The sequence below is a fragment of the Hydra vulgaris genome, chromosome 04 (assembly GCF_038396675.1).
Source record: "Hydra vulgaris chromosome 04, alternate assembly HydraT2T_AEP".
In the NCBI taxonomy this organism is placed as follows: domain Eukaryota; kingdom Metazoa; phylum Cnidaria; class Hydrozoa; order Anthoathecata; family Hydridae; genus Hydra; species Hydra vulgaris.
The window spans coordinates 16,542,501-16,567,795 of record NC_088923.1 but is presented as its reverse complement, the minus strand read 5'-3'; the positions used below and the strand labels follow the sequence as shown (position 1 = coordinate 16,567,795).

Here is a 25,295-nt window from a genome sequence, read left to right as displayed (position 1 = left end):
ACCCAGATCAAGGGTGCCACAAGTCAAAAATTATGGATATTGAGTTATGAATGTCGTTTGATAGTATGTTATGTGTTAAACATGGTGATAAAATACCACAAGTCTTGTAGTATTTTGTCATGTACATGGTAACAAAATACCCCAAGTAAAACCAATGTTTACAAAATGACAGATACAAATAGCACTTTTATTTGGAAAAAATATTAAAAAATTTAAACTTTAACCCTGATTTTCTCAGTTTGACACTTTTTGACTTGTGCACCCTTGATCTGGGTGTACAAAAATTATCGATAATGGATGCAGTTGTTTTTGTCGCGCGTGTTGGCTTGTTAATCATGGTTAAAACGCTGTATTGCAAAAGTGTAATTATAAAACGCGCAACGTATTATCTGTTTTGATATTCAAAAAATTCAAATTCAAATCACCTAATAAGTAAACGTGTTTTTTACGAGCTTTATCAGCAAGTACTTTAAGTGGTTTTCAATATGGTTGTAGTTTCCATATGGCGGTCTTTGTAATGCTATTATAAATGTATTTTAATTTTTTTTATTGATTGTTACAATATTAAATGACTCACAATCAACGACATTTACTCTGAGGTTATCTACATGCTTAAATGTCAATGAGTTTTGGACAAAAATAGATGCGTCCCCCGCCAATACCGTTTTCTCTCGGTTAATGGATGGTTTTATATCCTATTAACGATTCAAAGTTTTTATTTATGCTTCTGATATGTAAATGCAATAATGAGAGATAAGATGATGAAAAATTAAGAACGTGTTTAACATCGTGAACAATCGTGAACGTGTTTAACCTTGTGAACAATGACGTTTCTACTGAAAGAGCTTGACGCAATAAGCATGTAAATTTCGCTTCCATAAAATCTTAATATCAAAATATCGCTTTTTAATCAATTTATTATTAAATATCATCTTGAAATCTACCGGAATGACGCAAAAGAAATAAATTACAAATAAATAATAAATAAATAAAATAAATAAACAAAACAAATTCTGAAAAAAATTATTAATATTCGAGAAAAATCGATTAAATGGTCCGAATAATAGAAGTCTTTACTTTGTTTTGCTTTAACTTGTCGCGTTAGTTTGACACAAGGTTCTAAACTAGTTTTTATTATATTAGGAGAATAGCAAATAAATCTTTTTTTTCTTTTTTTTCAAAGTCTGAATAAAAATATTTTTTATAGTTATTTTTTTTATTATTTTTTATTACTTTTTTATTAATTTATTATTTTTTTAGTAATATTATTAGTTATTTATTTATGGTAATTTATACATCAACCAAAAAAAGAATACACAAACAAATAAAAAAACAGTAGTATAAATAGTTTTAAACATTAAAAAAAATTAAAAGATTTTTTTAAAATTCTCCTAACATAGTTCAGTTAGAACTAGCGTCAAACCAACGCGACAAACTGCGTTTTTATCAGTTTACCGCGTATCTTGGAACCGTTAATAGTTTAAATTATTTAATTATTTGTAATTAGTTTTTTGATTGCTAAACGATGAATGGCAAAAAAATATGCTCGATATTTGTATTGTGCTATAGAGGAGACCGGGGCTAGTTGGCCGCAGGGGTAAGTTGACGAACTGCGTTTATCTTCAGAGCCTTTCATCAGAAATTGACAAAAATTACACAGAACCTTCCTAATTGACCGTTTCATTTTTCACTATATTATTGTCAGGATTTGCGCATGCGCATGGGAGATATTAGGATTTATGCGTTTTTTGGGCAAAACGTAACTTTTGGAATATCGCTTCCTTTTTACTTTACAAAGAAAATAGTTAGTCGTATGAAAAAAATTTATTGTAAAAATTCCAGTCACAATTGGTTTACTATATCCAGTCAGACTTTTTTTCAAAGTTACTGTTTTTCAGGATTGACTGTTTATTGAAAAAAGGCTTTCGGGTTAAATTGGCAGAATTTTCATGGGGTATGTTGGCTCATAGCACTTACTATGGAAAAAAAATATATATTTTTATAAAATTATTTTTTTTTTTTTTATTCTTACACAAAAATTAATAAAAATTTTTGTTTAGGTTGTTTTTTCACAGATAAAAAGTGGGCTACTGTTTTGGCTGTTATACGGACTAATATTTGGTACCAACTAAAAGTAAAATTAAATTTTGGGATAAAGTTGTTGCCAAAATTAATAGTAAAAAAATTTCTATAAATTTTGCACTTAATAGTACATTAATAATCATTTTTATAGTTTGCACCAAGGGGTAAATTAACGCAAATTTTTTTTATTTTTGAGGGCCCGGAAAGGCCCCAAGAATTTTTTTTTATTAATGAACGCAAATTTCATAAGTTACCCAAATTCATATTCTTTAAGATTACACTTTAATATTTTCAAAAAAATGTACTGTTAGGGCTACAGAGCTCGTAGAGTAAAAACCGAGTCAACTAGCCCCGGTCTCCCCTATGTAATGTTCGTTTAGAACTAAAACAGTTTTGTGAAGTTTGTTCTGAAGAAAATATAAATAGTTTAAATGAAATCCGAAAGAAAGAATTGAATTTGAATAAGAAAAATGATAAAATTTGTAAGAAGTGCCAAAACGCTACACAACGAAATAAAAAATAATAATATAATAATAATGAAGAATCAATTAACGATAATTCAATTAATACCGGTAATCCCGATAACGCATTTTCATTTCCAATAAACATTTATCAGTATTTTCAGCTGAAAGTGTAATAGACAACAAAGATAATTCTAGAGTTTCAAATTCACAAGTGGTTATAAAAGAAACAACTGACAAAAAATGCAATCCTGATGATGAATCAATATTTGTAGAGTACGAAGAAAATATTAATGAATCAATATTCTTTTCGTACTCTTTGTCTCACAAAAGCTGTCTTGTTTGTGGAAAGAAAACTTATACAAAAAGTTGAGAAACATTTCTAATGAAGCGATTGTTGACGTCTATATAGAAAAAAATATATTGATTCCACCCGGTTCTAGGTGTTACAGCATTCATATTTGTCAATCGTTTAATCTATTAACCAAAGTAAAGTATGGAGATGTTATCAATTGGTAAAGCTAATCTAAAACTCAAAAAAAAAAGAGGTTAAAAATCTTTTTGAAACAATGCGTAATTCTGTACTTCGAAATTTGCTTTTTTACCATTGGATAAAACAACTTTTGATCGAGTATAAATGTCTCAGAATAACTGGATTTACGAAGCTTATTACTTTATTCAATGAGAAATTCTTTTCAATGAATTCTTAAAAAATAATAGCCTTATTCCTAAAGAGATTTTTCAAACAAGTGATGATCAATTGAAATTAATAGTAGATGGAACTTACTTCTATTGTCAAAGGAGTAGCAATAACGTTTTTCAGCATAAAACATCCAAGAGTCCAAAAAAAGAAACTTTTGGTAAAACCATTCGTGATATGTTCTTCTAACGGATATATCTTAGATATTTATGGCCTTTTCGAAGCAACAAAAAATGATGCGACTATATTAAGTGAGATTCTAATCAAGGACCAAAGCTTATGTTCTTTAATTCGACAAAACGACGTCATTATATCGGATCGCGGATTCCGTGATTGTATTAATGAGCTTAAGAAATCTTATAAACTTGATTTGTTAATAAACATTTTGGAAAATTACTGTCCAATAATGACAATAAAGTAGAAATCATTAGAACTATGAAAGAGAGCCTTAACAAAGAGAATTTATTTGAATCATTAGTTAAAGAAAAAAAGCTTCACCGTAAAAGTGCCGATACTAAATTGAAATCCCAAAATATTGAAGATTTTCCGGTACTTGATCAAAGCACAATACAAACCTTTATAATTATAGGTTTATATCAGTTTAGACAAAGCTTGAGTTATACATCAGAGCATCTGAACAAAGTAAAATACGAGTTAAGACTTAATGGAACAATCGATTCAACCCAATAAGGATTTCAAAGTAAAGCTTGGTCGAGTGAGTCTAAAATAGATAAAGTTCAAAGCTCTGACAAGAAGAATACTTTTTCAGATGGTTCCTAACTGATACTGTCATCACCGAAGAAATTCAAAACTTTTTAATCACCTAATAAAAACAAAAACCTAGAATGGTTCTTCTCAAAAGTGCCTGAATGGGGATCTAAACGTACAATAAAGTCTAATTCAACAGCTCTCGTCATTATTAAAACTTGTAAAATAGATTATTTTGTTTTATCTTTTTGGACATCTGTTCAACTCGCACCAAACTAGATAAACCTTTTGCAAAGTAGTTCTTTAAAAAAAATCTTTAAATGATATAATTCAGCTAATAGATAAAGATGAATGGGATGAAGCCAAAACCAATTGTGTGCTCGAAATCTGTATGATTTTACCAACTATATGTATCAATGGAAGCTCTCTAATAGATTGTTTTGATCTGATTATGAGTTTTTCATTAAGTATTTAGCTGATTTACAATCTTATGAAGCCGCGGCTGAATGCAAAAACTGTAAAACTACTCAGAAGAGACTAATAAAGGACATTTTTTTTCGAATGAAATGTTAGCGTTGTCGTTCTAAACATACTAAAGGAAAGACTATGCTCGGATTGTGGCAGCATTATGACTAATAAAAATTGCTTTTTTGAGAAATTTATTTTTTTATTTGTAGAAACAGCTCCGCAATCAGTTTTTACAGTTGATGACCTCCTGATGAGCTTTTTCTAAAAAGAACAGAACAACCTATTGTTTTTTTGTGTTGTACATTTTGTAAAAATAATCACTTTCAATCAATTTTCCAGCTAAACTCAATGTTGTACTTAATTGACAATCTTAATCCAACTCAACATGACTTGGCTATACCTCGCCACTTGGTTAACGCAAGCTTCTATTTTTTGAGTAACTAAAATGTAAAAAATTACTTTGAATTGAAATGGTTCCGAAGTATGAAAGAAGATATAATTTTTCATAATTTGTTAGATTTTTATTGAATAAAGAATAGCAATAAAAATAATAGTCAGCATAATTATGAACACGTATTGTTGTTCATACTCTTTAATGTAAGCATATATTGACGAAAACGCATAAATTATGATAATAAAGAGTTGATATAAATTATGATAAAAAAGAGTAAAAACTTTCAGACTGTCTTTTAGGAATATTACAGCTGAGATCTCAATAAATCTTTTTTTTTATTAATAACCAGCGTCTCTTAATTATTAAGAAACTATTTAGAAGTTTTAGCATCTCGCTTGGTAATAGGGGGGCCGGAGAGGATACTACGTCATGCTCTTTCATCAAAAAAGTTAATGCTTTTTTTAGCGTCATTAATTGTTTAGTGTAATTTTTCTTCCTGTTACGTCAAAAACATTTGTATTGTTGGCTTCCACCATTTTAACAATAGTAACTATAAATATTATTCAAAACACAAAAGTACAAAAAGGAAATAAACTTTAAGCACTCTTATGTGATTTTTTAAAATCTTTAACTACTAATTTATCATAAATAACGACAGAATATTTACTGTTGGTCCTGCGAGCTCGCATTTCTTCAAAGAGATTTTTTAAAATGGTATCCAAAGGACTGTCCTCATTTAAAAATATTCCCATTCCTTTTAAATTTTTTGAATTCTTCAATATGCTAGTTTTATCTTTAAAGTTCAGTAGTTTTATTACGATCAATCGAGGTCCTATGTGCCCTTTCAATAACTACACCACTTATATTTAGTTTGTTTTCAAAAACATTTAGAACATTTTCTTTAGATTGATTCCAACTTTCAGATTCACTTTGAGGTATTCCTTCAAGTCGCAAATTGTTTTTTCTCAGTCAATCTTCTAGTTGTCGCAGCTTATTTTTTTCTTCTGCATTAAATCCTACTTTTCTTCAATTGTTTAGATTTTTTCTTCTTGGGTATCTTGTAAAAAATAAACACTATTTTTAATATCTTTTTGAGTGTGCTTAATTTTTGAGGCTGTCATTTGTTTTTACCATTTCAAATTATTTTCGTTTGGTATAGTTTTGCACGTTCCTTTAATTTCTGGTAGTTCTTCCCAGTAGGCACAGCGACGTGACAAAAACGTGAATTTCACGTTATTTTGGCACGTGACAATTAGGTGACTTTTTGGTCCCCATGAAATGACCAATTCACGTGATTTATGGACGTGTTTTTCACGTTACTTTTGGCACGTGATATTTAGGTGACTTTTTGGTCCTCATGAAATGACCAATTCACGTGATTTATGGACGTGTTTTTCACGTTACTTTTGGCACGTGATATTTAGGTGACTTTTTGGTCCCCTTAAACGGTCTAAAAGACGTGCTTTTTATGTTAATTTTGGCACGTAATATTTAAGCAATAACTATGCTTTATAATTACAATTATAAGTGTTTGGATTCGTGTAAAGAAAAAAAACTCATTGTCGAGGAAATATTTAATACGTATTAAAATACATGGTTTTATTAGTCAGTATATTAGTTCTTGACATAAAAATTTTTAATTTGTAATAAAAGCTGCAATTTTGTTAAAATATCCTCCTTATATCCAATAAGTAATAAGTACGAAGTCGTAGATCTGCAACTTACAAAGAGCACGCTTCAAACTTATATATCTATTCTCCCATAAAAGCACGCTTCAAACATAATCTAACGAATCAGTCGATATTTTCTTCTATAAGAGCACGCATCAAACTTCATCTAATGAATCAGATTTAGCTGAAAAGAAACGAATAAAATCTTAAATAATAATATGATTATTTAATAATTATCTTAAATCACAAACTTTTAAAACAAATCTTACTTTGAGAGTTGCTAACTACTTTTGGCAACAAGATTTTCTAGTGTGTTATTTGTTTTCTTTTATCTAAATCATTAAATAATTTTAAGAAAACAATACTACATACAGTGTAAAAAAATAAAAGTCATTTGCCTTCTAATTTTATACTCTGATTGCTAAAAAATTAAATAAGTATTTAATAAAAAAAGATGTAACAAAAAAGTCGACAGATGATTAAAAAAAAAGAAGTACATAATAAAAAATACAAGTTTAAAAAAAATTTTTTTATCTATATATATCTATATCTAATATCTATCTATAGATTTATCTATATAAAGTTAATAACTGATAGGCGTGATTAGAAAAAGACCTGTACTCACCTTATGTGATAACATCTATGTACTGTGATAACATGATAATTTGTTTTCTTTGTTTTCCATCTTCTTATATTTGCATCTGTTTCTGCATTAACTTGTTCATACATTAACTTACTAGATGCAAAGGTGACAGCCCACAAAGTTGCTTTAAATGAGTAATCTACAAAGTTTTGAACAGCATTAAATGTCATTTTAGAATGCACACAAAAGTTAAAACAATTTATATAAATGTAATAGTTATCACATAAACACAAAGCATTATAGTGGGGATTTTATATCATGATTTTCCTTATCCATGGTCAGATTTTCACCTTGAGGCGCCTTTTGCTGTGGAAACATTCACCACGGCTAAGGAGCCTCATCTACCCCTAATTATATATAATATATTAAGTATAATACTAAAAATATGTATAATAAAGTATTGTCAAATTTGGTCACCAATAAATACATAGTGCTGAAAATTCAACTCAGAATCAAGTTGCATTCTCCAACAAGATATGAATTAAATCAAACTCTTACTACAGAGTGCGATCACAATAGAAGACAAAGAGAGGGTAAAGTGAAATTTAAAGTCAAACTTTAAAAGTTAAAAGGTTATTGGGTCTTACTACAGAATGATATTCCTAGGCAATAACATAACAATACCATTGGGTCTTCCTAGTCAATAATATTTTATGCAGAACTTATCATTTGTCATGTAGCCTAATAAATTTAATATTAAATAAGTTATAATAACTTATTTATTATCAAATTAATTACATTGACAAATTTGACAGTCTAAAATAATATACAATATGGTAGAAAAAAAAGTATACCTCGTAGTAGGGTTTGATCTTTTGCGTATTGCAATATGATAATTATCTGCCATAAAGTTACACAATTTTGAACTAAGCTTTATAATATATTTATTAAACCTAAATTGATAAAACTTAGTTATAAGATAATATGTTTGGATAAAATATTATATATGTGACATTTTATTTTTGTCAAAAATGCATTGCGAAGTTATAAGATATCCTACGCCCTACTTTTTAAACTAATTATTATAAAATTACAATGCAAAATAATTACATTATTGTAAAAGTAAAATAAAAAGTAATTACAATAATGAATATATAAACTACATATTTCATGTAATCATTATATTTAAAATATCCGGAAAAAATTTACGGAAAATATCCTGAAAAAATTCAGAATATTTCCCCCCTCATTTTTCCCTTAATTTTGCATTCAGCCAAGTTGTTTCTCAATTTTTTTAAAAATTTTCTTAATTTTTGTATGAATGATGACTAAAACAACATAAAAACAAATAGATGAATAATATATACTTGTTATATGTTGTAATATAAGTATGTATGGAACTTGTAATATAAGTAAAATAAGATAATCCCTGAAACTAAATTATAAAAAAATAGTAAATAAAGAATATCTTTCCAAGTTTCTAATCACAGGTTTTTATTATGAATAAAAAAAGTTCCAAAATACACAATATTTTGGCAACGTAACATTGATGTTTTAATTAAAGTAAAATTGTCACCTGGACAAGGTCACCTAAAATATACATGATTGAAACATGAAGAAGGAAACGGGGTAAGAGCAGGCATCAAACTTTATCTGATGAATAAGTCAATATTTTCTCCAATAATAGCTCACAACATCAAATTTAGCTCAAAAGAAACAAATAAAAACTTAAATAATAATATTAATATTAAATAATCATCTTAAATCACAAATTTTTAAGACAAATCTTACATGGTGAGTCACCAACTGTTTTGGCAACAAGATTTTCTGGTGTTGCTATTTCTTTGATCTAAATCATTAAACAATTTTTAACAAAGCAATGCTATACTTGAGAGAAACTTGCTTTACATATTGGAAGGTCGTCAACATTGAAAGATAAGTAAAATGCAGTTTCAAATACAATAGCATCATAACTATCTTTTTGTGGGGAAAACATCGAACAAATCCGCGTTAATAACCTGTTTTATATAGTACATAATAACAATAAAAGTCATATAATATATATAATAATAATTTCATATAACTCAAATATATATATTAATCATATAATATTCAAATAATATAAAAAAAAGAAATAAATAAGTATTAACCCTTTTTAACAAGTAAAGTACGAGATCAAGATGTCATATATTATAAAAAGATAAAGTATTTAATAATAATATATACATATATCAATAATAAATAACATAACACATTTATTTATTGATATTATCTTGGATAAATTCTTTAACCTTGTTGATAAAAACCAAATAAAGAAAGAAAATCTATTTTGGGTTTTTATCTAAACGACTCTTGAGTAATAATGCAGAAGTTCTGGAGACATTATTATTGCTCAAGAATCAAGAATAAGTTCTGCTAGAACTTATAATTTGTCCATGTAGCTTACTTAATTTGATATTAAATTCGTTATAACATAACTTATTTCGTACTAAATTAAGTAAGGAAAATGGACAAATTCGCCAGTCTAAAATATTATATCATAAAGTAGAAAAAAAGCATACCTTGTATTTGAGTTTAATCTTATTTGTGTGGCAAATAGGGACGGCAAATAGGGTACTAATTTATTTAACTTAATTTGATATAATTTAGATATTAGATATTACAACTTAAATGCATCGCGTTAAAAGATATTATATAGACCAATTTTTTTTTTTTTAATTATGATAATACTACAATAAAAATTAACTATATTATCATAGAAGTAAATAATTATAACTAATATAATGAATACAAAAACTATACTATAAAAAAATAATTAATATAATAAAAAATATTATTTCACATTTCTTATGCCAGTTTTTTTTTAAAATAAAAAAAGTTCCGAAAGACGAGATATTTTGGCACGTAACTTTCACGTGACTTTCACGTAAAATAGTAACCTGGACGAAGTCACCTAAAATACACGTGATTGAAACGTGAATAAAACGTTGCGTGCCTACTGGGTTTCAACAGTTCATCGATTCTATCATTTGTCACTTTTAAGTTACCACTTATAAGTTTGAGAATGTCTTTTTGCTGCTTTTTAAACATCTCAGGGAATATTTCTCGAACTAATTATACAGATATTTCTGAAGCTTCTGTAATTAATTGAATTTCTTGTTTACCAGTATTTTTATTTTTTTCCATTTTATTAACAAATTAAATACCAATGTGTTTTTATTTTAAAATAAATATTTATGTATATACAGGGCCGTAGTGAGATCAAAAATCCTTTCGGGCAAGAAGAAAAAATGCCGCCTCAAATTCAATAATTTTTTTAATGTTTAATTTGATTCAAATTTTGATAAACCTACTTAAAGCACATTTAAAATCAACTTTAAATCGTGCTTTGTGGTTGAAAGTCATTGAAAAAATTACCAGGCATTAGTTTTTTTAATAAATATTAAAATTAGATACATTTAAACAAAATTTATTTTTCTAGCTTTCAATGATGCAAAGTTATCAATAATTTCATTGAAACACAGAGATTTTGCCAGGGGATTTTCAATTGACAAAATGGCAAGATTAGTCAAACGTTCTTGACCCATTCTTAGATAATTTTTCAAAAGCTTAAGTTTGCTAAAGCTACGTTCACATGATGCCACAGTGACGGGTAGTGTGAGAAAGATTCTAAGAGCAATTTCAATGAAAGGGTATGCCTCAGTCAAAGAATAGGTGTGCATAAATTGCAAGATTTTCAATGGATTTGCGTTTTTTAAATCTGGAATTAGGACACTGGCTTGAAACTTAAAGCTTTCAATTTCAGATAGAAATTCATTAGCATTAAGATCACGAACATATTTTTGACAGAGTTTATCTCCACATTTCTTTAGATCTTCAACTGACATACTTGCAAGAGAGTTACCATTTAGAAACTCAAAATCTGATGAAATCTCAGCCATTGTTTCAAATCTCCAGTGTAATTGTGTAAATATACTGTCAAAGACTATATTACAATTAATTTCAAAATCTTTTTCTGGATGTATGTGTGAACTTTCTACCCTTGTTTCATCATCAAACATCCTTTTTGCTTTTCGTTTTCTTTTGATTGGGAAGCTAGCTTCAATATCAATATCTTTTGATATTATTTCAGCTTTTTTCATGCTGTTATGAATGCCTCTGTCTTGAAGGTTTTGTATAGAAGCAATCAGGCCAGCAATTTTTTTTGATGCAATATCAATTGTCATATTTTTTGATTGTAAGCTGCGATTCTCTCTGTCAATTAATGTAAGTATCATGTTCCAAAGGTCAAGCCAGCAAAGAAACTCAAAATCAACTTGAATCAAAATCTCTTTTTTTTTTTTTAGCATTTAGCAGAGAATCATTACTAATTTCTTGTAAAACATTGCAAACGTTTGTGATTTGATTATTTAGTGAATGGATAGCCTCCTTTTTGGCAGACCAGCGTGTTTCACTTTGACTTTTTAGGGTGACTTCAAGTGTTTTCGTCAGTTTGTCCCATCTGGTAGTAGAACTTGAGAAGAAATTGAATATTTTTTGAACCTTTCCAAAAAATGTAATCATAAATGGGGAAACTTCTGCTGAATGGACTCCTACAAGATTTAGAGTGTGAGCTGCGCAAATCACATACCGTGCTAAATCATTTTTTGCAGTTGTTTGGGCTAGAACACCAGAATATTTTCCAGACATGTTGGCTCCATTATCATAACCCTGACCTCGGCAATCTTCGATGTTTAATTCATCTTTATTTAAGCTGAATAATATTTCTGAAGCCAGACCAACTCCGGTTTTTCGACGAGACTTAATGAAATCCAGATAACTCTCTTCAATAAAACATTCTCCATCAGTGACACAAACATATCGGATTATTTCTGACATTTGTTCTTTGTGAGAGCGATCAGGAGTGCAATCTAATAAAATTGAATAATATTTGGCTTTTTTAATTCTCGTGACTATCTCGCTTTTCACTTTTCTGCCAAGAAGTTCAATTAGTTCATTCTGAATTTGTGGGGAAAAGTAACTAACAGATTTCTGCTTAAGTTTAAAATTCGTTATGTGTTCTGCTAAAGGATGATGATAGCGTGCTATTAGTTCAATTGTGTTGAGAAAGATTCCACTGTTTGGCTCACCTATAATATTAGAACTGCCTCGAAAAGCCAAATTGTTCTTAGCGCAGAACATAATTGAATCTATAACAACTTTTAGAATATTTCGCCACTTTTCTTTTTCAGTTTGGATGGCATTTTGAATGTCCTTGTCTAAAGATCTTCCCTCTCTCAGATTTTTTTCCATTTCTTTCCATGAAGTGAAACACTTTCTATGTTCACAGCTATTCTCGTGTTCAGGGATTCGAGGGTTTAGTTGTTTCCATTCTGAAAAACCTTTTGGTGTATCTGCAAACTTGCTTGTCTTTGTGTTTGAAAAAAGGATACATGGAAAGCAAAACAAAGAATTTTTTGATGCACTGTATAACAACCATTGACGATTAACTTTTTCCCCATTAGGAAGATTTTTTTCAAACCAACTAGAACTGAAATGTCTGTTTTCTGATGATGTTGATGTGGTAGCATAGACTTCTCTCTTGTCTTGTTTAGCACCATGTTCAACCAAAGAACATCTTAGACTGTCATTAATTTTGGGCCAAGTTGGTGGATCATCAAACTTGAATTCTAAAAGATTTATTGTAACTGCATTTTGGTTGACTTCATTGTTTTGCAGTAACTGTTCATCATCACATCGAAAAAAAATGGACTTTTTTGCGTTGTAAAAATAAAAATAAACTATATCAACATTTTTTCCATTGTAATATTGCAAATGATATGGCTTAGTTTGCTAAGTTTTTTAATTAAATTTATTTGTGATTTTGACTTGAAAATCCATCAATAAAAATATTTTTACCTGGTTGTTCTGTTTGATCTTCGCTTTTTTTAATCCATTGTGCAAACCCTTTTTGTAATTTTTTGTCACTTTCAAGTCGTTGCTTTTTTAACTTTTTGAAAGCTGAACCAGATAGCTTTATTCTTTTTTTTGATGGTGACATAATAGATTTTAAAACTTTTATTTCAAAATATTTTACTTTTCTTGACAAAGAAAGAATGATAGTTTCTGTGTGCGACTAGGTGTAATCAATAAATACAAATGCAATTATTTTGCCTCGATTTCTTTTTTAAAAGTTCTCAAGTCAAAAAACTGCGAGTTAAAATTATTTTCATCAAAAAATTGCAGATCTGGGTCGTAAAAGTCATTAAGTAAAACATTATTTGTAGTTTTGAAAACATTAAAGTGTCGTGTTTCAAAATCTATTGTTTGTTTAGCCATTTGTAAGTAGCAACCAGACAATCTCTAATGGACTTATTATAAAAGGACAAAAATAGACTTCGACAAAGCACTAATTGCAACAGTTTTAATTACAACGATCAAAAATGAATTGTCTATAAAAAATGTTTGTCTTTCTAGACAATCATTTTAAAAACGGACACTAAATGAACAATCTCGATTTTTTAATGAGGTATAGAAGATCTATTTAATATATAATTTGGACTTATAACGAGTAATTAAATTTTCACTGCAGCATCGTTTCAAAAACTGAAAACGAGCACAAAATTAAAAATACAATTTTTCTAACAGAAGTTCATTTTTTAATTTTTTGTCCAGCGTGTGCTGTTGATTAAAAAGTTAATGTCTATTTAAAAACCTCAAAATGGACTATTTTGTGCTCAATTGAAGTTCATTAATTACTCAGTTCAGTTGTTTTTCAATTCTCAGTGAATGTGCGTGAAAATTTATTTTTAAAATGCCCTCTCCAGTTTGGGATTACTTCAAAAAAGTTGAAGGTAAGTTTATCATTTAAAAAATTTTCCTTAGTCACTAAAATCTTTATCACCTTCAATAAAATTATTTTAAAAATATGTGATCAAGGAGTTTTTTTGTTTCTAAGGGATTTTTTGGGTAATTTAGATTTTATTGGCAAAAATCAATATTTCTGGTTTTATGAAATCAAGTAAATTTAGACAAAATCATAGACACCAAATAGACAAAAAATTATGCTTTGTAGACTTATGAAGTGAAAATTATTTTTTAACTGAGCAATCTTAGGACACCATCAAAAATTTGATAGACACAACAAGGACAAAAAATTAAACATTTGTTGTGTCCATTACAACATACAGAATTGTCTATGTCTGTGTTGTAAGTCTATCCATAGACTAGTCTGGTTACTATTTGTAAGAGTAATTAATTCTTACGCTTAAAAAAAAATTAAGTTATTTTTTAAATTCGCGACAATTAATTTAGTTATATTTAGTCGTTGCGTATTTACCTTGATTGCGCAGTTTTTTCACTTCTTCCCATAGTTTCTTTCTCTCTTCCATAGTTTCTTTAACGAAATCTTCGTTAATATATATTCCACTGCCTTTCAGATTTTGTTTTAATTATTTAATTTTTTTTAAATTATTGTTTCAATTTCACATTGGAAATTATTTTAATTTGCATGAAGGTGCGAAAAAAGTTATGAGGCGTGTCCAAAGATTTTGAAACGCAAATTAAAATTATTTTGGTTTTGATGCGTCTTTAAAACATTTCATATATAAAAAATGTTTATTAAATTTTGAAATTTGCCGCCTTGCTAATTTGCCGCCCATGGCTGTGGCCTCGTTCGCCACCCCTTCACTACGGCTCTGTGTATATATATTTTTGTATAATTCCAAACAACCAAAAACTATTTTTTTAAAAAAGTTCAAACAACCACGCTGCAGAAACAAGTCCATTCACTTACTTATTCAATTCATCATTGAAATTGATGAATTGAATCTCTTTTGATTTCAATTTGATCAATGAAGATACGTGGTAAGTTTGCATGTAAATACGCGGTTAGATTGCAGGTAGATTCGTGGTAACTCTATAGCTAGATACAGTTTTTTTGTGACTGAAAAAAACACATTTTGTTTCAGTAATATTTAAAGTTAATTTATTATATTTAAACTGAAGTTCTTTCTCGCGTTACTCATCATTCAATTAAGTATCATCTTTTTAAGGTGACTGTTCCTAAGTGTTCTCGAGGAAAAAAACTTCTTTTTCAAGGTTTTTTCCTCAAACATCCGTTCTTTGGAATTCGCTTCCTTCATCTTGTTTTTCTGATTCATATAATTTACAATCTTTTAAGTTGCCTTTTAATTGTTATCTTGCTTTATAAACCTTTTTTTTTCTCATCCATTAACTTTCAACTTTTATAGTGGTTGCTTGCAGACTTGTTGGAAGCAAAATTTTTTTTCCTTTTTTATAACAACCACATGTATTATACGCATATATGTTTATTAATGTAATATATATATATATATATATATATATATATATATATATATATATATATATATATATATATATATATATATATTGAAATTTTTATCAGGCTATGTAACATAGACATTTTTTGTTGTGCTATATAACATAGCGCAACAAAAAATGTCTTTTTATTGTTGCGCCATGTTATACAACAATTAAACACATAGATTTTTGTTTTCATTTAGATCTTGGAAAATACAAACTACAATAGCTTATATGTTAAAATGTATATCTTCATGGCTTGTATTTATTTATCTAATTATGTTTATATCGGAAACATACAAACTGTTAGTTTATATGACTCTGATATAAGCATAGTTAGGTTGCACAAAGAAGAAATGCACGTAGCATCACATCAGGAAACATAATACTTTAACATTTTTCAAATTGAAATACAAAATCATCAGACACAGTTATTTCTCCACAATTAATCTTCTTGGTAAAATGCTTAAATTTTTCATTGTAAAAACACGAATTATCTAAAAAGTTTTATTGTAAAAATAGCTTTGTCTTTATAGTACTAGCTTTCTCTAATATTTATTGTAAAGTTATAAAATATGTACCACCTGATCCTTGTCTTAGTTTTCCAAACTGCTTCTCTGAAGGATCAACCCCATGGGCATGCGGCATCTTGTGGACGTCCGTCGGACATCTCACGGTCGTCTGGACAACCGTGATATATCTGATTGATGTCCCCCGGACAACGCGTGTTCATTGGGAGTGGTAAATGTTTTAAACGAAATTTATTTTTGATTTGCCTTTTATTTTTGATTTGAAGACCATTATTGGTTTGATCGAGACCATTATAAGTTTGATCGAGACCATTTTAAGTTTGATTGGAACTTTATAAGTTTGATTGAAACCATTATAAGTTTGATCGAGACCATTAAAAGTTTAATCAAAAATTTGATTGACCTTTGTTTATCAATTTTTCAAACATTGTTTCAAAGAAAATAATCGCTAAAAGAGAAAACGACGGCTGAATTTAAATTACACATCTGCGTAAGTGCTACGGACATTTGTTATTGAAAAAATATTGTAAAAAAATGTTCTTATCATTGTTTCAGCAGAACAACTTTTATTGTTAAAAATATCATTACCAATTGAAAAAGTTGTTGTTCAAAAACAAATTTTTATAATTTTTATCTTAAGTTTTTAAAAATAAAACTGCTTCTTCAATATGCAACATCTATTAAATATTCAATTCTGTTTTGTAAGAGTGCTTTTGTTATACATTTGACTCCACAGTGAAGTTATTTATACGGGAAGTTATTATTTATTTTTAAAAACAAACAATAGCACGCCTGTGTTATAAAAGAATATCCAACGGGTGACAGGAATAGTGTCAAAAAATGAACTTTTTTTTACCGAATAGAGTCGAGTATATTAAAAATGCATAATATCGCAAAAAAAAAAAAAAAAAAAAAGGAATAGTGCCGCCAACCAATTTAATGAATAGTGTCGAAAACAAAAAAAAAAAAGAATAGTGTCGAAAATAGTTAATTTCAGTAATTGCTTACTCGTTTTGCTTATCATTATAGCATACGGCTTTCACAGAAAAAAAAAAAACAAGAAAAAAACAAAGAATAATAAAAGAAAAGATTGCTATCAAACCCCAAACCCTCAGTCAATGTAACAGCACTCCTTTGCGGCAGCAGGCTACAAGATAGTCGGTGAATGTACTGAGGCCCCCAGTAGCAGGCTATTTCAGTATGACATCAGACATGTTATCTAAACACACATTTATAGTTATTATTATTTTTTATTTTTGTTACTGTTCATTAAACTCCTTCAGTACATTATTCCATTTTTCTATTTTCGACACCATTCATTAAATCCGTTTGCGACACTACACCTTTTTATTGTTTTCGACGAAATTCCGATTTTACTGTTTGTGACACTATTTCCTTTTTTTGTTTTCGACACTATTCACTAAACTCCTTTGCGACATTATTCCTTATTCTGTTATTTGACAATTAATAATGCGACAATTTGCGATACTATTCCTTTTCCACATTTTTGACAATCAATTTTGCGACAGTCAAAACTTTCGACAATCAAAATTTTGCGACACTATTCCGCCACACCCATCCAACAATGGAATCAATATTTCACTGTTGTAGTGTTGAGTAATATATCAACTCCATTAAAGTTATGTTTTCTAATGATTGTTTTCAGGTCATTAAACGCCTGTATTATACCTTTTAAATTGAAAGCAGACATCTCGTTTTTACTCGAAACAACCAGTTTTTAGTTTCTGCTTGTCATCTTCAAGTTGTTCTGGACAATCATATGGTTTAGGTATTAAACTTAGTTTGACACAAGTGGACACAGATGGAGGATTACGAGGTCTTTCTTTGACATTTTTAGTGAAACGCATCCAACAGACCAATGGTATTGATTTTATCTGGTATGTTGTCTCTTAATATGATTTCCAACCATAATGCTCTGTCTTCTGGAATTAAAGGAAGTTTTATCATAGTTTCCGTTGCAGTTTGTAACACATCATTTACGTTTTATGTTTATTACAATTTTATTTAAAACTTTCTTAATAATGCTGTAAGATTATCTCCTTTTTTTTTATATCCAATAAAAGATATAAAAATTTCCTTATAAGTAATCTAATATTATCTTTCGATTTCGACGCTTTACGGAAAATACGGAAATACAAAATGCTAACCTCCATTTATTGACGTCATGAACACTTTTAATAAAACTCTGCTTTAGACTTTATCGCAAGAAAAAAAAAGTTTAGCCGATAGAAAGTTTATTTTTCATTGCCTGTACAAGAAGAAATCTTCTGAACTTTTGAATTTTTGAAATCAACAATCATGTGTGTGGGAGAATATTGCGCTCTATAGAAAAATATGTGGCGCAGTGGTTAGAACGCTTGCTTTATATGCAGGAGATCCAGGTTCGAAACGAGCTTTGGGTATATTTTCGCGTCACGGTAAAGAAGGAGGCGTGAACTTTCTGGTTAAATGCACTTCCGCGGTGCTCTGTGACAAGACCGTTAGGACTTCTTGGGGCACCTAAAATTAAAAAAAAAAAAAAAAAAAATGAAATTTGTAATTATAAATTACGCATAAAAGAAGCAGATGTATCTTTTCTTAATATTAAGGTTTTTAATATGTATAAAAAAAAAAGTAAAAAAAAAGACGTTCTCTCGAGAAATAGACTTCGTTAGATCTAATGAAGTTAAACCCTGTTTTTAAAGTAAAACAAAAATATCTTAAAAATAGTTTGAATAAAAAGGTGTACATATTTAGTTTTTTTCATCTTTGATCTTAACTACAAGTAACTTTTTAACTGCAACTATGCATCAATTAAACTCACAGACAATTATTTTATTGTTTTTTTAAAGGAGTCTCTTGTTTAGGAAACATTTTTCAAGTGATCATTGTTTTAACATATCTGTTTTTGTCATTTTACTGATTGGATTGTTTCCCCTTTGTAGCAAATCTTCCTAAGTTTTTTTCATTGTTTTTTATTTTTGTCCAAAAAAATTTTTTACATGCTGATAACTAAATATTTTTAACTTGTAATGAAATTTAACTTGTAATGATAGAAACGTAGAAAATTATAGAAATGCAGATAATGATAGAAACGTATATAATGATAGAAATGTAGAGTGTACACGAAATAAATGTGAAAGAATAAGCAAGTCATTTTTTTTCAGTGGCTGTATTAAAATCATTTTTAATTGTTTTGTATTTTGTTTACAACGTTGTTTTTAATTGTTTTGTATTTTGTTTCAAAAAAATATGTTAGTTTTTGGATCTAACTTGAAATTAGTTTTAAAAATGAGAAAAGAAGAAGACGTAAGAGAAAAAATTATGCACAAATATTTACAAAATCCTAATAGTAGCTACAATTCGATATCAAAATCATTGCAAATACATCCATACACCGTTAGTCGTGTTATTCAACGTTTTTCTCAAACAAAATCGATCAAACGCAAATCTGGTGGTGGAAGACCTGTGTTCTGGCCTGATTTAGCTTCAATTCATTATTATAAACTAGCTATGGAATGGTATAAAAAGAATAATGTAAAATTTGTGCCTAAAACAGAAAATCCTCCAAACTGCCCAGAATTGATAGTTATTGAAAAGTACTAGGCTATTATTAAAAGAAAAATGAAAAAAACAAAAAAGCTTTGCAGAAACATTAAAGATATTAAAATATAAAAAAGTATCAAAAAGTTTTGATTCTTATTCTGTGCGGAAGCTTGTGGGTACTACTAAAGCAAAATCTCGAAATTTTATTAGATTTCCACAGGAATAATTTTTTTTATTTTAACGTTTGATATTCTTATATTATTGTATTAAAATTATTGCTTGGTTTGAAATAAAAATTGAGAAGTATTTTTTTTAGTTTTTTTTTACTTTCACATTTATTTCGTATACACGCTTTAGGTAATGATAGAAGTGTAGATAATGACAAATAATGGAAATTTTATGCTAACTTTTGAGCTTGTTAAATTTTTTCAAAGAGCTTTGCTTAATTACTATCAATTTCTTTATCTTTTTTTAAACTCTTTTTAAATAAAAAAGCCTTTTAAAAGAGATTTTAAAAGAAGATGATCTTGACTTGATGGTTTTTCATAATGCAATCTCTCAAATAATCCTGATAATCAAAATTAATTCAATAACCAAACATAAGTCATTTGTATAAAGCATTATTATTTATTGGCTAATTTTATTTGGCCAGTTTATTTGCTAAGGGAATGCTCACTTTATCTATTTATTCCCCTTAACCTATTGTTTTATTTAAGCTATTTTTATCCAGGTTATTTAATTTGAATGGTTTCTGTACTTATATAGTTTGGCCCCTTAAAAATTTTTAAATGTCAATAGCTTTGCATTATTAGTTAATAAAATCTCAATACCCTTGTCACAGTTCGTTGTCACAATTCGTTGTCACAATTCGTTGTCACAATTCGTTGTCACAGTTCGTTGTCACAATTCGTTGTCACAATTCATTGTCACAAATCGTTGTAACAGTTCGTTATAAATTATAGCAATCATTAAAATGTTAATCAGCAGATTTTCTTACCATATATAATACCATATATTACATATCCTAACAGTTACTCAAGACATCCAAGAAAAAAAGGTATGCGAATTGGAAAAGCAAATTAAAAACAAAAACAGTATAGGTGAAGAGGAAAAGAATAAATTTCGACAGCTAGAAGATAGACTCAGAAGGAATAATCTTCGCATCGACGGGCTTCCCGAAAACGATCAAGAAACCTGGGATGAAACAGAAAAAAAATTATTAATTTTGTTTGAAAACGAATTAAATATTAAGAACGTTGATATCGAGAGGGCTCACAGAATTGGAAAAAAAGAAGAAAATAAAACTAGAACAATTGTTGTTAAAATTCTACATTACAAAGACAAAATAAAAGTACTACATTCATCTAATCGACTTAAAGGATCAGGAATATACATCAACGAAGACTTCTCTTTTGAAACAATGGTCATAAGGAAAAAACTCGTAGAAGAAATGAAGATGCATAGAAAAAATGGTAAATATTCTTCTATATATAGTTTATGAGATTTTAGAGGCTTAAAATTGACTCAACTTTTAATCTCAAAAGAAAAGTTTCAAAAACGTAATCAATAAACGTAATCAATAAACGTAATCAATAAACGTAATCAATAAACGTAATCAATAGCCTAATTTTAGCTTTATACTCTTAATATTCTAATTTTAGCAATAGACTCGTAATTCTCTCTGACGTAATTCCCTCGGACGTAATTCTCTCTAACTATATTCAGTTATATGCTTTAAGGATTATTCTGAAAAGAATAAAAAGGTGTAGTTTAATTTATTAAATTTATTTATTCTTTTTATCACCCAAATTAGATAAAAAACAAAACAAAGTAAAACTAATAGTTTGTACTATAGTATAAAGTCTAATTTAGATTCTTTTTGGAATATTTTCCTCTATCAAATTTTTGAATATTATTCTTTGTTCTCTGTGGTAATCTGGAATTCAAGGGGCTCTTTTAAAATTATCGCTATAATTTTAAACGAGTCCCTTGAATTCCGCCTTACCTATTTCTATCGTCTTCAACGCCACCGTTACAACATTTAATAACGATTTTTTCCCCCAACATCAAACACTGCAAAAAGCTTACCTCTATTCGGTTTAAATTTTAACTATAGGAATATAGCGTTTATCGTTTTAGTAGTATCAGGTATTCGAGCCCAAATCAGGGAAAAACAAATCAAATTGTTCAGTAGTCTGATAAACAGGTTTAATTAATTATGAATGAGAGTGGTATCTACCATCCTCATTCGAAATGATATATCATCAATTTTAAAGAAAGAATTCTGTTTTTGTTATAGTTTGGTATGCAAAGGAGAAAGTTTAATATAGATCTTCCAACAGCGTTCATTATATAGAAATGTATTGCCGTTATTACAAATTTCTTAGTCATATGATTTGGTACAATTATTTTAACAATGGTTGACAAAAACAAATTCCGCATTTATAAGAGCTCTGGAAATTGAATAAATTCTTTTAATTGTTGCTATGTTTTAATAGTAGCTGTAATTTGTGTATGACCTTAATTATCCCAAAGGAGTTATCTTTATTCATTATTTAAGATCTCCTCTGTTCAATACTCATAATAAAAAATACACTAAGAAATAATAATTTTGCATATGAAACTTTTTGTCAAACCAAGTTTTATCAGTTTTGTATTACATTTCGTGCACAATATCTTTAGACTAAAATTGTTTTATCTAACTGATATGCCTTATATTTTCATGTTTTCAAATATTAATTGAGAAATTCAATTATCTCAATCATTTAGAGAACTAAATTTTTCAGTTCCAGACTACATTGAGAAAGCTAAATTATTCAGTACTTGATTACATTATCCATGGAGTCATGAATAATGTAGTCAGGTTCATTCTTCAATATCCATTGAGTCAATTGTTGGTGTAGTCAGATACTTTTAATTGTAACTATGCATTTTGTTTAGAACTTTTATAGTAAAATACGTTTTGTTTTGTTGATATGTATTGATGTAGTTTATATACACACTCTTGTAAATGATTCTGATGGCACGATCAGTACGATCTGCATTCAGAAACCTATTTATTTTAGGCCAATGCCCCTTTCCCCTTAACAACGATAATAGTTTTGTTACCCCTCTAAAATAAAATTAAAAACACGGATATACCACCAATTTTTTCTGGTTTAGTTATACATTTATTCTCAACAGATGATGTAGAAAAACATAAAAACATATAAAATATCTCTTAATAATTCAGATAATTACCTTGGAATTATTATTTTATCAATATTTACTAAACTTCTAGAGTATCCAATCTTACTTATATGTCCTAGTATAACAGATTGCCGTTCCCACCAGTTTGGTTTAAAAAAACAGCTCTACTCTCAACGCAGAGTTTCTATTGAGTGAAACTATACAGAACTATAAGAACAAGAACACGCCTCTGTATATGTGCAGTAAAGATTTTGATACTTTCAACTATATCTTTCTGATACTGTAAACACACCATATCAAGGATTTACCTCAAATAAATGAAATAGTCTCTCACGAAAATATAGTCTCTCACAAGGAGTGTGACACGATTCTATTCTATCGTCTCATCTATATAACATTTATACTGAAAGCATCCTAAATGGAATAATCTCATAATACAAAGTAGGGTTGATAATAAATGGCATCTATACTGGTGTGATCGCATACGCAGATGATGTAATTTTGCTAACTCTTTCAACCTCTGTTTTTTTTTTTTTTTTTTTTTTTTAGTTTTATTTTGCCGTATAATGCTATTTACAATGAGAAAAATCGTTTACATATATAATAAATGGCTGGAGCAAGAAGAAGACATACTGTCTTATCACCGAGCCCCGTTAACATTGAAGCCGTCAGTTAATATTACAATTTAAAAACTTAAAACATAAAAGTATATATATATATATATATATATATATATATATATATATATATATATTTCTACAAAGATATTATAAAACTTATAATAAGATATTAAAATAGCAAAAGTTTTCAATAACAACATATTTAAATGAAATATAAAAGTCATAAGATCAAAAAAAAATAAGTTATGACTTTTTCACAAAAAAAACAAACAAAAAAAGTAGATGAAAACCTATTCAGTTTATATATTTTTTTATTATTTTATAATCAAATTTTAAAATAAATATTTTAGATCGAAATTTTTTCCTAATAAGAAACGCTTACATACTATTTTTAATTGTTTAAAAGATATGTTTTGAAGAATGTTATTTGTATTAATTTTTTGAAAAAATTCATTCCATAGAAATGCTCCACGATATTGAATTTGGAATGAACTGAGTTTGAAATAGAATCTTGGAACTACAAATTTATCATTTGAAAAATTTGTGGGGTACTTATGAGAAATTTTAGTAAAGTAAGAGTGAAATATATTAGGCGACAAACCATGTTTAGATTTAAACATGAACAGCATAGCTTGATATATATTAAGTTTATAAACATTGAGTGCATTAAGTTCCATTAAGAAAGGCTCTCCATGAGCAGTTCTCTTAACACCAAAAATATTTTTGCAAGCAATTTTTTGTTTACTATAAATTTTTTTAAGCTTTCCATAGTTGCTACTTCCCCATGCAATATTGCAATAGGATAAATAACTATGGATAAATGAAAAATATATAATTTTTAAAGACTTGATATTAAGAAATGGTTTAACTCTATAAAGAACAGAAATATTTTTGGAAATTTTATTTTCAATAGATTTAATATGAGGTTTCCATGATATATTTTCATCTAATATTATTCCCAGGAAGTTTACATTTGATTCTCTTTTAATAACTGAATTATTCATAAAGAGATTGGGTAATTTTTGAAGGAGGTGATCACTCTTACTAGGTTTATGAAACAACAAAAATTTAGTTTTCAGTACATTTAATGAAAGTTTATTACAAATAATCCAATCATTAACTTTTATTAGTTCTTCATTAAATATTTTAAAAAGATCTTTTATATTTTTATTTGAGTAAAAAAGATTAGAGTCGTCAACAAACAAAATAAGATTTAAAGTCTTTGAAGCTAAATATAAATCGTTAATGTACAACAAGAATAATAGTGGTCCTAGAATGGATCCCTGGGGAACACCACAAGTTTAAACCAGAGTAGGTTATTGTTTAATACTCCATAGAGTTCTAGTTTTTCTATAAGTATCTGTTCTGAAAGAACTGATTGACAGATATACTAAACAATGCAAAAATAAAGTTTTTAATTTTTAAAAACATCAAGGTTTCCAATTGGATAATAATACTAACAAAGAAAAGATTACAATACTTCATAAAACAAACTTAAATGAGCGCATAACTCAGTTTTAATTAGTTGCAACAGCTCTAATTGATAGTCATCAACTAATTTTAATTTTTATAACTCAATAACAGTTTCAAAGCTTATACGCTCTTGAGCTATGCAAGTATAGCATCAGTTTATACTTGCATAGCTTAATACCTTAGCAACATATACGCTGTTTATGATTCTCGAAATATAGTAGAAACTACCTGCAACTACTTTTTAACTGCATTCGTTTTTTAAAACAGTGGATATTTTAACAATTCTCCTTCAAAAGAACGTAAATCTATTCATCCAACTGTTAAAAAATAAAACTTACTATTCAACGGTATTAAAGGAATTACTGGCAACACATAACAAAGTTTTTTTACAAATACAGTGGTTGCTCTATGAAACACTCTTGACTTAGACTTCTTTCAATGCATAACAGAAGAAAAAAAAATTAAATTTACACAACCTATGAAAGAACTGCACGCGGATGTTGTAACAATATTAAAAGAATCGTTCCAGTTATGGAGCTTAATAGAACA

The 25,295-nt window shown here is 28.3% G+C and overlaps 2 protein-coding genes and 1 long non-coding RNA gene across 4 annotated transcripts; all 3 read right to left on the bottom strand.

Annotated features, from left to right (window-relative positions):
* Positions 1–6,372: 6,372 nt before the first annotated feature.
* On the bottom strand, positions 6,373–9,798 carry LOC136079599 (uncharacterized). 2 transcript variants are annotated; one of them, XR_010638066.1, is made up of 7 exons: positions 9,628–9,798; positions 8,858–8,915; positions 8,643–8,772; positions 7,921–8,019; positions 7,109–7,265; positions 6,753–6,815; positions 6,373–6,667 (listed from the first exon to the last, which is right to left on the bottom strand). It is a non-coding gene; the product is annotated as an uncharacterized LOC136079599 (long non-coding RNA). The 2 variants fall into 2 exon arrangements; XR_010638065.1 differs by having other exon boundaries at positions 8,643–8,915; positions 9,628–9,795.
* A 726-nt stretch (positions 9,799–10,524) lies between these two features.
* On the bottom strand, positions 10,525–11,343 carry LOC136079224 (uncharacterized). The gene has a single exon (XM_065794946.1). It carries the CDS (start codon positions 11,341–11,343, stop codon positions 10,525–10,527), a length of 819 nt encoding a protein of 272 aa, XP_065651018.1.
* Positions 11,344–11,377: 34 nt separating this feature from the next.
* LOC136079222 (zinc finger MYM-type protein 1-like) lies at positions 11,378–13,106 on the bottom strand. Its single transcript, XM_065794945.1, has 2 exons — positions 12,965–13,106; positions 11,378–12,846 (listed from the first exon to the last, which is right to left on the bottom strand). Exons 1-2 carry the CDS (start codon positions 13,104–13,106, stop codon positions 11,378–11,380), a joined length of 1,611 nt encoding a protein of 536 aa, XP_065651017.1.
* Positions 13,107–25,295: the final 12,189 nt, after the last annotated feature.